This window comes from Trachypithecus francoisi, unplaced genomic scaffold, assembly GCF_009764315.1.
Source record: "Trachypithecus francoisi isolate TF-2019V2 unplaced genomic scaffold, Tfra_2.0 Lachesis_group10, whole genome shotgun sequence".
NCBI lineage: Eukaryota > Metazoa > Chordata > Mammalia > Primates > Cercopithecidae > Trachypithecus > Trachypithecus francoisi.
This window is the reverse complement of record NW_022681455.1, coordinates 70,837,725-70,853,045: the sequence shown is the minus strand read 5'-3', so window position 1 is coordinate 70,853,045 and position 15,321 is coordinate 70,837,725. Positions and strand designations below refer to the sequence as shown.

Genomic DNA, 15,321 nt, shown 5'->3' with positions numbered 1-15,321 from the left:
CATAATAGCAAAGACATGGAATCAACCTAAATGTCCATCAGTGATAGTACACGTACACCATGGAATACTAGGCAGCCATAAAGAACAAGATCATCTCCTTTGCAGTTACATGGATGGAGCTGGAGGCCATTATCCTTAGCAAACTAACGCAGGAACAGAAAACCAAATACCACATGTTCTCACTTATAAGTGGGAGTTAAATAATGAGAACACATGGACACAGAGAGAGGAACAACACACAGTAGGGCTTGTCAGACAGTGGAGGGTGGGAGGAGGGAGAGGATCAGGAAAAATAACTGATGTGTACTAGGCTTAATACCTGAGTGATGAAATAATCTGTACAACAAACCCCTATGACACAAGTTTGCCTATGTAACAAACCTGCATATGCACCCCTGAACTTAAAAGTTTAAATAAATAAATGAATAAACAAATGATGGTTACAGGGGCAAGAGGGGAAGGAAGAAGAAAATGGGAATATGGAGGTCAAAGGATACAAAATAGCAGATATGTGGGATGAAAAAATGCAGTTATATAATCTACCACATGAGAGATAGAGTTAATAGAATTATGATATTTGGAGTTTTCATTAAATCAATTTTAACTTCTTTTGTCACAAAAATGTAGCTATGCGAAATGATAAATATGTAAATTTGCTTCACTACAGTAACCATTATACTGCCTATATGTATTCCATAACATGATGTTGCAAACCTCAAATGCACACAATAAAATTTGTTTTTAAAAAAAGAAAAAAGAAAAAGCAGCATCTATCTCATAAAGAAATCTTCCTGTTCTCACTGGCTCAATAAACAAAGCATTGTCAAAGCTGCAGCATAGGCTAATGACAAGAAGGCTAACATCTAAAATTATTCCTGGAAGATCTATATACTTACATTATTCCAAGGCATTCAAGAGGCTATTGACAACACATGTAAATTTAACAAGAAAAAGAAAGAAGCCAAAACAATCTACTAGGACAGGTTCCTGACTCCCTCCTCCAGAACCAACTGGAGAAACAATAAAAGCAAGCAGGAAACTTCAACATGCACATTGAGAAAACCCCAGGAAGAGTGGTGGACATCTTGAATTGATCTTGGGAGAAAGTGCATACCTTCATTCTAAGGCAGAAGGCAGCTAGACACAGCAGCAGACATAGCAGTCAGAAAACAGGCTGGAGGAGAGGTTTTTAAATTTTGCCCTTAATTCCCTCCAGGGGGTTGCTCAGGACACACAGTTCTGGCAACTTCACTGCCAAAATCAACAGCAGTAGCAGCTCAGACTGCCTGTGCAAGTATCCAAAAGATAATACCAGGTCAGCACCTCTGCCCTTCTAGTGTGGGAAAGTGAGGAAAACAGCAGACAGAACTATGTCCCTCAAGCATTCACTCTTCCTCTCCTCCTCCTTCAAACCCTCAGGGCTGGTGAATCATAACCTCAGGAGACCTTCTGTTACTGGTGCTCTTTTCCCCAAGGGTTTAAGAGTGAAACTCTGAATAGAGGCAGGCCGCAGAAAGGATCAAGAGTAATTCTCTAGTCCATGAGGCTAGTCCTCTCCCCTCAGGAGGGATTCACAGGACTTACACAGATTGGAACCTGATGCTCAGTCTTCCCAAATAGATATTATCAGAGGATCTGCCAAATCAACTAAACTTCCAAAGAGGATAAATACTGTAAAAGTAAGACATCCAACTAGACAACATATAGCATGTGACACAAAATTACTGAAAAGGTCAATTCAATAATTTAAAATACACATATCAAATACACACAAGGAGATAATGGGAAATATTAGAATATAAAACAAAAACAAGAAACAAAGGAAAATGATAGATACTAAAAACAATAGCTGACATAAAAGACACAATATAAGAGATTAAAGTAGGATAAATACAGCTAATGAATGATCACTAAGCTGAATAGTCAACTGAGGAACTCTCCCAGAAAAACACAGAAAAGACAAAGAGTTAGAAAACAAAACAAAAAACTAAGAGATGTGCAGGATGGAAGTAAAAGTGTCAATTTCTAAATAACAAAATCCCAGAAGGAAAGAAAAAATAAAATGGAGAGGAAGAAATAATCAACACAGATTTCCACAATTAAAAAATGAAAGAACAGCATAGATTGAAAGGGCAATCTATGATAACATGGAGCTAAAAATCTGTACACGAACAGAATGATCCGGCCAGGGTAGGAGGAGAAGGAAAAGACAGAGGTAGAGACCAAAAGGATATAAGAGCATACTAGATTCAAATATTGATAACCTTTAGAAACCAACAAGGATAAATTAATATGGGTACAGTTTAATTAACAGAGTAACAAAAAATAGAATGCATAACTTCTAAATCAGCAAAACAAATTTAATCTAGCCCACGGAAAAAGAATCTAAATTTTAAAATATAAAAAAAGCAGAAAAAAGTCCTCATTAGAAAAAGAATTACCATACTTATAAATGGATTAAATAAAAGCTTATTAAAAGATGTTAGCTACTAGATTAGATTGAAAAACAAAAGCAATATAGTAATATGCTATTTAAAAGATACACTTAAAAACTTACAAAAGGTTGAAAATAAGAAATGGCCGGGCGCGGTGGCTCAAGCCTGTAATCCCAGCACTTTGGGAGGCCGAGACGGGCGGATCACGAGGTCAGGAGATCGAGACCATCCTGGCTAACACGGTGAAACCCCGTCTCTACTAAAAATACAAAAAACTAGCCGGGCGAGGTGGCGGGCGCCTGTAGTCCCAGCTACTCGGGAGGCTGAGGCAGGAGAATGGCGTGAACCCGGGAGGCGGAGCTTGCAGTGAGCCGAGATTGAGCCACTGCACTCCAGTCTGGGCGACAGAACGAGACTCTGCCTCAAAAAAAAAAAAAAAAAAAAAAAAAGAAATGCAAAAATACACCAGGAAAATATGAACCAAAAGAAAGCTGAGAAAGCAACCTTAATATCTGAAAAAAATTAATGTAAATATACGTATATTATCTGTATATATAAATATACTTGTAAATATACATATATTATATGCATATATAATATGCTTGTAAATATATATATATATATTACATGCATATGTATAAATGTAAATAGAGACAGAGCACAGCACATCAGATGGGGTGTGTGTGTACGTGTACACACATACATGTACATACATACAAACATACACATATGTAGGGAAGAAAAAAATGTAATTATATATTTACCAATGTATTTAGAAAGCTATAAAATAACAGATGCTATTATATTCAGTTAAATCAAATGCAAGATCTACAGACTTATAAAGTATGTGAACTCAGGAAAAGTCAAAGAGAAAAAAATGACCAATTGGTTGTAAAACAAAAAGTTTTCAAAAAAAAAGAAAAGACTGAAAAAAATAGTTGTATAGACTGAAGAAAATGTACAATTTTTCACAACTAAATTAAATTTTACAATATAATGACCAAATCAACCTAACTATATACAACTTTCTTCCTGATGTATTGTTAATCACTTTACTGAATCCATTAATAGACATAAATTACACAATCTAGTTTACAACTGACAATGGTACACAAGAATATATCAAGAACATATAAATAAAAATCAAATGACTAATGAATATGGGATTCATTTATGCAATGCTAGATGTTCATATACTTCTTGGTTTGTTAGTTTTCTGCAGAGTAACATGATTTCAACCGCTCAATATACTGCAAATTCCTGATTCAATGGGAACTGTAATCTTTTTTTTTTTTTTTTTTTTTGAGACGGAGTCTCGCTCTGTCGCCCAGGCTGGAGTGCAGTGGTACGAACTCGGCTCGCTGTAAGCTCCGCCTCCTGGGTTCACGCCATTCTCCTGTCTCAGCCCCCCAAGCAGCTGGGACTACAGGCGTCCACCAACACGCCCGGCTAATTTTTTGTATTTTTAGTAGAGACGGGGTTTCACTGTGTTAGCCAGGATGGTCTCTATCTCCTGACCTTGTGATCCGTCCGCCTCGGCCTCCCAAATTGCTGGGATTACAGGCATGAGCCACCACACTCGGCCCAATGGGAACTGTAATTAGTTATAACCATTATGTATAACCAAAATAGAACATGTTTCAAAAATTATCTAAAGCTCTCTTATCTAATGTAACCCAGAATTATGCAAGTCAATTTCCTACTACTTCCTTGAATGTCTTAAAATGTAGCATGAAAATGAAGGAAAACTATAAGTGGCATTTTGTATGGTATATATTTATGGAGTACAGTGTGATATACTGATATTTGTATATACTGTGGAATGATTAAGCTAATTAACATGTCTATTACCTTACATACCACATATTGATCATTTTTTGCGGTGAGAACATTTAAAATCTACTCTCTGAGCAACTTTCAAGTATATGGTACATTATCATTAACTATAGTCACCATGTTGTACCATAGGACTCCAGAACTTATTCCTCCCATCTAACTTTAGGTGGTAATTCTCATGAAAGACAGCAAGGACACTAACCACATAAGCTTCTTTCCAACATAACCATTACCATACAGATTATTTTTTATTTGGAAGCTTTGCTAATTATTGACTTACACATGCAAAGGAACTAACGAAATTTTCTTTAAATATTTAAAGTAATACAATAAAGTTTCTTTTTTCTCTTGTAGTGCGTATTTTCATAATGACAAAATAGCTAAACTCACATTTTCCATTGTAATATCATTAGAGGCATACATCAGATTCACACTTTTGTCAACAGCTACAATCCCAACTATGGAGTCAGGCTGTGTCACAGAGATCCTAAGCGAGACTTTCTCAGATGGTTCAGCTTTCACTTTACTCCAATATAGCTTTATCTAAAAAAGACAGAAAGGAGGATTTACTTATTTCACTTTTTTAAAGCATATTTTTGCCAATAGCAGATCAATGGCTCAAAATATAGCAAAGATTCTACATTTGCCTCGGCTCAGGGATAATTCTAAAACCATACATAACCCTTCTCTAGGGAAAGGAATAAAAAAACTACTCCCAGAGTGTTTGCAAGTCATAGAACTCACAGTGGTATAAATCTGAATTATTCTTCAATTCTGAATCTTTTTTCTTCCCTTTCTCCATCTCCCAGCCCTCAGATCCCAGCCAGTGCTGAGTAGAAGACAGCAGTGTCTAGCATACCTGGGGAAGGCCACTAGATAAAGGAGAAACACAAAAGAGGATGCCTACGAGTTGGTGATGTGAACTTAGGAGTGAAAGCAAGGAAAGCTCCTCTGGGACTCACAGAACCACCCTGGACTGGGGATGACGGGAGGCCTTTCCAAGGGAGGGGGTGGTTAGAGCAAACACTAGTCAGGCCCTCATGCTCTGTGCCTCCATGGCCTTCTAAACTTCCTCACCATTACCCTCAGGAAAGCATGGTCCTGGACCTACTAATCTAATACTTTATAAAGAGCATCAGTCATTGCATCCCTGCTGAACCAAATGGCCTTGTCATGAGGCCCCTTCCTACGGGGAATTTTCCTTTTTTTTTTATTTTTTTTTTGAGATGGAGTTTCACTCTTGTTGCCCAGGCTAGAGTGCAATGGCACGATCTCGGCTCACTGCAACCTCTGCCTCCTGCGTTCAAGCGATTTTCCTGCCTCAGCCTCCCAAGTAGCTGGGATTACAGGTGTGTACCACCATGCCTGGCTAATTTCTGTATCTTTTTTAGTAGAGACAGGGTTTCACCATGTTGGTCAGATTGATCTCCAACTCCTGATCTCAGGTGATCCACCTGCCTTGGCCTCCCAAAGTGCTGGGATTACAGGTGTGAGCCACCGCATCTGACCCCTACTGGGAATTTTCATTTCATCTAGCTCTATCTCAACATTCTGTTGTGCCAGTGATTATAATGTCTGACCAAGAGGGCCTTAACGTTCCCCTTAAGTTGACTCTACTTTATAAAGACAGGCCTCTTCCTAACTATAAGCCCCTGAGCTCCCTTTCCTTAGAGCATTTATTTTAGAAAATATGCAATTATAAATTCTTTCTCCAACTCTTTGAGATATAAATCTTCTCCCAGCCTCTGGCCAGTTTTACAACCCAGGCATGTCTTTCTCAAGGACCTCAGGGCCATCCCTTTGAAGTATAATCATCAAGAAAGACAGAGTCCCTATTGATCTCAGTCTCTGTGGGAGGGTGGAAGCCTAACTTCAGTAAGTACTAATTAGCAAACACAGACTACCTAATCACATTGACCAACCTCCCAACAATGTCCTCCAGCACTTTTAGATGAATTCACCCCAGTGCTTAAAAACTCTCCTGCCTTTTGTTTCAGCAGAGTTGAGTTTAATCTTTCTCTTCTATTGCAATAGTCTTGAATAAAGCCTTCCTTACCTGTTTAACTTGTCCAGTGCAATTTTTCTCTGACATGCCTCTCAAACCACTGTATGTAGGTTACTTTCTCCACCTACACACTAAAAGGTGGGGGAGAGGGAGCAGCATGTTCAAGATTAAGTCTTAGACCTTGTGCTTCCCACTCTATACTCTGTACTTCAGAGCCCCACGGCTTCAACTTGCACTTCTGTGTGGATGATTTCTAAACCTACATCTCTTACCCCTCCTACAGCTCATTCATTTATTCCATAGTTATTACTGAACATTACTAAACATTCACTAACTTTCTCTTGCTTAGACATACTCCATTTCCAATTAGGTTGTTTCTTTATAAATGTGATGATTATCACATAAAAATAAGAGGAAGATATATCGTTGCAAATGGAACTGAAACTAATTTCCAATCTCTTATAGCTAAGAAATTGCTTGAAAGTATGCTATTAACATACTCTGCTTCCTTAAAGTCCATGATCTTTTACACTGTAACTAGCTTTAGAACCTGGTCTTGCTTTTTGAAATGTTTAAGCCTCTATAACTTCTACTTTAAAATTCACCTTTGTCAGGCAATTACTAGGATAACTAGAAGTCAAAAATTGTGCTCTAACACTAACAAAACATAGTGTGTTATCTTTGTAAGAACTCTTTTCACAAGCTAAAAAAAACAGAAGTTTGTATTATATTTTCACAATCAAAGTGAGAGTAATAATTCTCAACAAAAGTAAAGTACAGGCCTGGCGCAGTGGCTCATGTCTGTAATCCCAGCACCTTGAGAGGCTGAGGCAGGTGGATCACCTGGGCCCAGGAGTTAGAGACCAACCTGGGCAACATAGCAAAACCCTGTCTCTACCAAAAATACAAAAATTAGCCAGTCTCATAACCCAGTCTCAAAAAATAAATAAACACAAATTTTAAAAAAAGAGGGTACAGATCAGTACTGTTACTTCTCAAATATTTTAACAAATAAAGGAAAAAGAAATAGAAGAACCATACTCTGCAAATCACTATTTAAAGCAATAATTTTTTACATAAGAGGACCAAGAGGGCAGCAGTTGTTAGTGAGAGCAATGGCTCATTCTGATATACATAAGATGATGCAATCAGGTTTCTTTTCAGAGCTGGGTTCCAAAGGCATTTCCTGCTCAAGCTGGTCACATTGGGCTAAAAAAGACACTGGTGCACTTGGAGACCAGACTCCACACAGATCCTCACATGCAAGGTAATCAAGCTCGTTGAAAAGTTGCCCTGGGCTAGTTTCCAGCTAATTAAATAGATTAATGAAAGCCCAGCTCTGCTTCCACATATTATCCTAGATGGCCTTACTCCCTCCCACACCCTTTATACCATCACTGCAATATCAACACCACACGAATTCCATGTTACCACTGGAATTTCGTTCCTGAACAATATTAATTCAACCATTTGAAAAATTGTGAAACGGTTTCATGATCTGACTTAAAGTCTTAAAGACCAGAACCATAGTTTACAAATAGACTATCAATCCCCCATAACTCCACAAGTGAAATTATATATGTAGTGCTAAATATTAAAAAGTTTAACCATAGTTCTAGAAATAGAATAATATAAATTTCTAACCAATTTGGTTTAATGATACTTTCCTAAAAAAAATTACATTTCTCAGACTTCACTAATATAAAGTTTTCTTTTAAACATCATTACCTTAAATCTTACCTTATTTTTAAAAACAAGCTGAACAGGAATTTTTAGAACATCATTTATAATTTCCCCATCATCTTCAATATAATACACAATTACACAGGCTTTTGGAGTCCAAGAATTTTCTGGTGTTAAAGAGAAGATTGTTGAATTTTGTTTTCCTACAGCCACCAACTGTCCCCTGGATACTACCTGAAAAGAATAGTAGATGGGTTTAATTTATTGCCAAACCTAGTAGGATCTCAACTGAAACTAAATTAATCATAATTGTATGCATACACACAAATTCTTGACTTAAACCAGTTTCAAAGTCTTTTTGAATGCAGGAAAACCTCTCTGACAAACACAGAGAGCATACACTGAGAAACAGAAAATGGTAAGATTAAAGTAATACTGATTGGAGCAACAGTAGCTTCATAGTCAAGAATCTATTTTTGATTGGAAGGAATACAGGGCACCATTGGGAAAGCTGAATTGGCAAAATTACATGGTCATGGATAGCACTTTTTATTTTCTTTTTTGTTTTTCTTACATTGTATAATTTTCTATAATGAATATATATTGCTTATCAAATAGAATTTTAAATCTTAAACATAAAACAAGATTTAGTTATCTATTTTAAATTGGAAATGCAAATATAGGTGAAGAAATAAAAAAGTTTTTTATTTGATTTCAATGTAGAAAGGACAGGCTAAAAAGGTATGAGGCTGAGTTATAAAAATTAGTAAGTTTAGTGTAGATATAAGGTAGATACCATTCAAGACCATTCTCAACCTAAATACCCATCAAAGGTGGACTGGATAAAGAAAATGTGGTACATATATAGTATGGAATACTATGCAGCTATAAAAAAGAATAAAATCATGTCCTTTGCAGGAACATGGATGGAGCTGGAGGCCATTATCCTTAGCAAACTAACGCAGGAACAGAAAACCAAACACCACATGTTCTCACTTATAAGTGGGAGCTAAATGATGAGAACACATGGACACACAGAGGGGAACAACAGACACTGGGGCCTATGGGAGGGCGGAGGGTAAGAGGAAGGAGAGGATCAGGAAAAATAACTAATGGGTACTAGGCTTAATACCTGGGTGATGAAATAAACTGTACAACAAACCCCTATGACATGAGTTTAGTTATATAACAAATCTGCACATGTACCCCTGAACTTAAATGTGAATAAAAAGATGATTCTATAATAGATCATAAATTTAGATTATATAAGAGATTACCATATAGCTTAACTCCTTCAATCGTTTGTTGCCACTAACCACCAACTCAAAAGGCGATCCCACCTAGAAAAAATCTTAATTAATATGCACATATCAAAAGCAAGATAGTCCAATTATATTACAATTATCAAGTGAGTTGTAAGCATTACCTTTATATTTTCATCTCTTGTTTTTAGTTGGATGTATGTCTTACTAGGAGACTTAAACATACTATGAACTGCTATGCTACTTTTACTACCAAGAAAATAGGCCTGTAACAAAAGAAAAGCAGCTATAAATGTTCATTTTTAATAACATGCTGAGAAAACATGCTACCTGCTGAACAGTTATTAAAAACCAAATTCATTTTCACTTTTTTTTAATGCAAGAAAAATACATTCACCAGACATTGGATTTTCATCATTTTATAGCTTATACTGTAAAGAAACTGATAGCTTTAAAACACAGGAAAGGTGTATATATGTGTGTGTGTGTGTGTGTGTGTGTGTGTGTGTGTGTGTGTGTGTGTATTCCTTTCAGTTCTTTCAGTTTCTGCCAAAATAAAATTTCAAATGACTGACCTCAAACCCTAGACTGGGGGTTTGAGGAACTTCTCCATCATATCTTCACATTGCTGTATTTTACTGTGCTCTTCAAAATGAACTTACAAGGAATTTAGTCTAACCTTCAGTCACTGTCATTAAATTACTTTTACCACTCTCCTCCATTTTGTAAAATAGAAACATGTGTCCACTTCCTATGTACTTTCAGGTCTGACAGGTTGAGTGCCTACCACAAGATTACAACTGTAATGATGTTGTTGCAGTGACACAATGATGGGAAACAGATGGCACCTTCAACTGTAGCTCAGTGGAATCCTCCAGGATTGGGAATTCAATCTTAAAAGTTCCATTTTGGGGGACAGTATAATTTATTTTCTGAACAATTTCCATTTTCTGATTTCCACTGTTAGATCCGCTCCAGTACTCAGTATAGTTTCTCTGTGTCACTGCTATAACCACATTATTTCTTCTTTCTTCAAGAGTCAGCTGGTTGCCATCAGCACGGGTTACCTTCACCTAATGGTCAAAACAAAACATCTTAAAAACGCAAAGGATTTAAATACAATTAAATACAGTTCCCATCTGTAGTATTCTCATGAAATTGAACTCTCAAAAATTATTGATAGCACTATAATATCCAGATTCGGTGGCCTCGCTCTAGGAGGCATCCAACAACACTGATTACTCCCTTGTTTATATTATGGATTCCCTTACCTTCCATGGCTCCAAAACAACCCCCTTCACTTCCTACCTCTCTTTCTGCATCCTCTCAGTGTCCTTTTCAGTTCCTCTTCCCTCTCCCTAAATGTGGGAATTTTGGACATCTGTTCTTCTCTCTTCCTCCAAGGTCTCAGCACTCCTATGGCTTAGCTTGTCATCTCTGTGATTGCACCCTGAAGCCAAAATTCCCATCCTCGCCTTGCTCTGGAGTTCATGCCCAACACCTCCAATTACCTGCAGGAAATTTCTACTTGGATATCCTAGACACCTCAAATTCACACATCTAAAATGAGCAACCATGTCATTTTCCTATTTTTGCTAACATCACAGTTCTGCAAGACCTTACATTTCTGAATTTTCCCTCACTGTCCCCACCCCCCAAATCCAATGAACACCAAAGTCCTAAGCTTCTCTCTTCCATCCTCTCCACTCCCACAGGTACCACCACAAGGCTGCCCATCCCCTTACTCCTGGGCTACTGCCTTCCTCCTGCACACAGCCTGAGCAGTCTCCCTCAAATACTGAATGCACCCTGAACTTGCCAGCAGAGCTCGCCTTCCTGTCTCACTTCTTATCTTGCTCCCCACCTCCCACTCCCATGCCCAAGCATTTAAAACCCAACTAATCTTTTAAAAACCAGTTTAGATCTCTTCCACAAAGCATCCCATAATAACCTCCATGCCTAGCCCACAGCCAACTCTCCCTCCCTGAACGCCCATGGTTTCACTCTACTCATTCAGAAATTACCATTTGCAGCTTCAATTTTTTTTAACTTACCTTTTCAAACTAAATTAAGATCACTGCAATCAGAAACTACCTGAAATAATAATTGACCCATTCAACAAATGAAACCTCCTTTCTTCTTTTTCTTTCTTTCTTTCTTTCTTTTTTGGTGATTTTTGTTTGTTTGGTTTTGTTTTGTTTTGTTTTGTTTTTTGAGACAGAGTTTTGTTCTTGTTGCCCAGGCTGGAGTGCAATGGCATGATCTCCGCTCACCACAACCTCCACCTCCCCAGTTTCAGGCGATTCTCCTGCCTCAGACTCCCGAGTAGCTGGGATTACAGTCATGTGCCACCATGCCTGGCTAATTTTTTATATTTTTAGTAGAGATAGGGTTTCTCCATGTTGGTCAGGCTGGTCTTGAACTCCTGACCTCAAGTGATCCACCTGCCTCAGCCTCCCAAAGTGCTGGGATTACAGGAGTGAGCCACCGCATCCAGCCTGACTCCTCCTTTCTTTAAATCAGAGGTCAGCCAACTACTGCAAGCTGATAGTCCAATCTAGTATGTTTGTAAATAAAGTTTTACTGGAACACATTCCACTCTCAATTATTTATAAATTCGCTCTGGCTGCTTTCACCATACAATGGCAGAGCTCAGTAGCTGTGACAAAGACTGCATGGCCACAAAGCTGAAAATATTTACTATCTAGCCCTTTGCAGAAAAAGTTTTCTAACCCCTGCTTTAAATCCCTACAGAAATTAATTTGTAACACTAATCTTAATCTGCCATGAATTACAGTTATATATATATTTTCCTGTCACCATCGCAAAAACTGTGAGCCTGAGGGTAGAGATTGAGCCCTTCTTAGCTCCATAGCCCTGCCCAATACCACGCCTTGCTCATTGTCAAAATTCACAGAATTAATGTGTTAATTCAACATTATCTCAAAAAAATGAAATTTGTTGATAATTTTTAATGTAACGTCTTTGCTAGAACTACAATCATTATAAAAACCAAACCGAAATTGAAATTTTTGACTACCATCTAATTATTTCAATTAATTAATAAAAGCTTTAGTGTAACAATCCACATCTAATTTAAATTGCTTATAAAAAATACATTTTCAAAAAAAAGTTTTATTGTTGAAAACTACTATTTCAGAAAAAATAGACAAAGGTCATTTGGAAACAAATCTACATGCCCCCCATATCTAAAGAGACAAAGTTATATACTTTTTGGCTTAAATATTTGGAAAAGCATTGAAAATATTATTTCCCATTCTATTTCATTAAGCTGAACTTACTGCTATGGACTGGAAATAAATATACCAACTTACAGTGGCTGTGAAGTTGAGAGATGGCTTCAAGACTGTAGTATAATCAAAAAATTCAACGATGTAATCATGTTGCTTGAAGAACACATTAGTGCTTGCATTTCTTGCAATACCTTTTTCGGAAATTGCACAATTTAGAAAGCAAAAGTAATGTTTCACCGAAAGCTTCTATCCACCAAATCTCTCCATCTAACCTATTGCCAAACGGGTTTAAAATATCAGAGCACATAAGCCTCATTCCCGTATTGGCTTTGCCACTACAAGCCCCACACAGTTCTATTATGTTCTCTATGGATCCTTCTAAGCACCATTGCTGCCATTCTACCACAGTGACATGTACAACAGCAGCAAATTAAGGCCAAGGAAAGAATAGTCTTTTGCTCTTTCGGGGATTGGCTAACGCTGTTGAAATAGTAACAGAAAGGTCCAAGAAACTAAACTTTATTTGCATATTAAAAGTGAAAACTGTGTAGGAGCAGCTGAGATTTCAGCGATTTTAAAAAGAAGGTAGACCATCCTGGCTAACACGGTGAAACCCCGTCTCTACTAAAAAAAAAAAAAAAATACAAAAAACTAGCCGGGCGACGTGGCGGGCTCCTGTAGTCCCAGCTACTTGGGAGGCTGAGGCAGGAGAATGGCGTAAACCCAGGAGGCGGGGCTTGCAGTGAGCTGAGATCCGGCCACTGCACTCCAGCCTGGGCGGCAGAGCGAGACTCCGTCTCAAAAAAAAAAAAAAAAAAAAAAAAGAAGGTAACCAGCTGAAAATGTAAGCCTTTCCATGTAATTTTCAGGGGGAAAGAGTAGAAATGGGAAAAAAAAATTACAAAGAGCTATCACATGTGGCTGAAGTAGTGACTTCCATAGAAAATAAGGTCCCCCATTATAAAATCATCCTGCAACTTAGACTAACAGTCATAACAATCTCAACATTAAATAGCATCTTTAGAAAGCCAGTGATGCTCCCAAATGAAAGTGCCAGTTATAATAAGAAAGATGATAAAGCAGTGTCACATAAATGGTTTTACCTTCACTTTAAAGTCTACAAACCTGTAAGTGATTCTGTCACTGTGGCTAAAATTTCTACCGGTCCAGGGGAAGCTAGATCCAGATGTTCAGAAAGTCCATTTGAAGAATCCATTATATTTTTCATCTCTTCATCATTAAAAGAGAAGTTTACAGATCCATTTATCTGTTTTGTTTAAAAGTTCAGTATTACCATTTTAGCAATTCAAATTTTAGAAATAAAACTCAAACTAAGTCACAAAATATGTTAGCTCTAGTACCATTTTAATCACTATAATTGCATAAATTTTCACTTGTTCAGTGCTGGAAAGCTCTTGATTTTCTTACACTTAACTTTTTGTTAAGTCAATACTAAATCTTATTTCTAGAAAAAATACACATATTTTACCCATCACAAGTTATAAAATGTCTGCAAAAGTTACCTTAAATGTTTTTGTAATATTTTTCTTCTTTCCCCAAAAGGATAAAGGTAAAAATGTAAGTGTGACATCTCCTTTCACTGGCTTCCCATATGTATACCTGAATAATTATAAACATAGTCTTTGTATGTATCAACTTGATATTGTCAGAACACAATACAAATACTACTTTCAATAGCATACATTAGCAATCCAACATTTTTTTTAAAATTACATTGGGTTGGGCCTGGTGGCTCATGCCAGTAATCCCAGCACTTTGGGAGGCCGAGGCAGGCAGATCACGAGGTCAGGAGTTCAAGACCAGCCTGGCCAACATAGTGAAACCCCGTCTCTACTAAAAATACAAAAATTAGCTGAGCATGGTGGCAGGCACCTGTAGTCCCAGCTACTTTGGAGGCTGAGGCAGAACTGCTTGAACCCAGGAGGTGGAGGTTGCAGTGAGCTGAGATTGTATCACTGCACTCCAGCCTGGGCGACACAACGAGACTCTGTCTCAAAATAAATAAATAAATAAATAAATAATACATTATGGGATGGCAAAACACTAAAAAAAGAAAATTTAAAAAAGAAAAAAATTACATTAAAAACATGCTAACTATAATTTTTTAAACTAAAACCAACAAAAAACATATTTAATAAATGGTGATCCTGGATGGGCACAGTGGCTCATACCTGTAATCCCAGCACTTTGGGAGGCTGAGGCAGGTGGATCATGAGGTCAGGAGTTCAAGACCAGCCTGGTCAAGATGGTGAAACCCCATTTCTACTAAAAACACAAAAAAATTAGCCGGGTATGGTGGTGGGTGCCTATAATCCCAGCTATTCGGGAGGTTGAGGCAGAGAACTGTTTGAACCCAAGAGGCGGAGGCCACAACCAAGATCGTGCCACTGCACTCCAGCCTGGACAACAGAGTGAGACTCCATCTCAAAAACTAAACAAATAATAAAAGGTAATCCTTGAAATTAAGCTTCCAAAATGGCAAGACTTTTAACTATAGTACCTTAAAACAGTTCTTAAAACACACTCTGCCCAACCTCTGACCATCTGAAAGACTCCAGAAAAAACCTGATCATAATTGGGAGTGACAGTTTCCTGCCCAAAGATTTTTTAAAGATTACATAAATCTTTCACTCCTAGAAATCTGGAGTGGCCCATTAACTGCATGCCCACGAAACTTCGCAGCTTTAAAAGATTTTTAAATGTCAGCTGATAGTGCAATCACCATGGTCTATTACTGTATGTTCCGATATTAGCCAGGAAGGTTTATTAGACCATAGATTCTGGAGCACCAAATGTGCTCATGGCTGTCAAAAATTGATTTTTTG

General features: G+C 37.6%; 1 protein-coding gene across 1 annotated transcript in view; it reads right to left on the bottom strand.

Annotated features, from left to right (window-relative positions):
* CD109 (CD109 molecule) overlaps nt 1-15,321 on the bottom strand; it is a 147,858-nt gene that overhangs the window by 54,821 nt on the left and 77,716 nt on the right. The window contains 8 exon segments of the mRNA XM_033217681.1: nt 4,662-4,814; nt 8,017-8,193; nt 9,237-9,299; nt 9,386-9,487; nt 10,070-10,294; nt 12,557-12,666; nt 13,601-13,742; nt 13,999-14,095. Coding sequence (XP_033073572.1) covers nt 4,662-4,814; nt 8,017-8,193; nt 9,237-9,299; nt 9,386-9,487; nt 10,070-10,294; nt 12,557-12,666; nt 13,601-13,742; nt 13,999-14,095 — 1,069 coding nt within the window.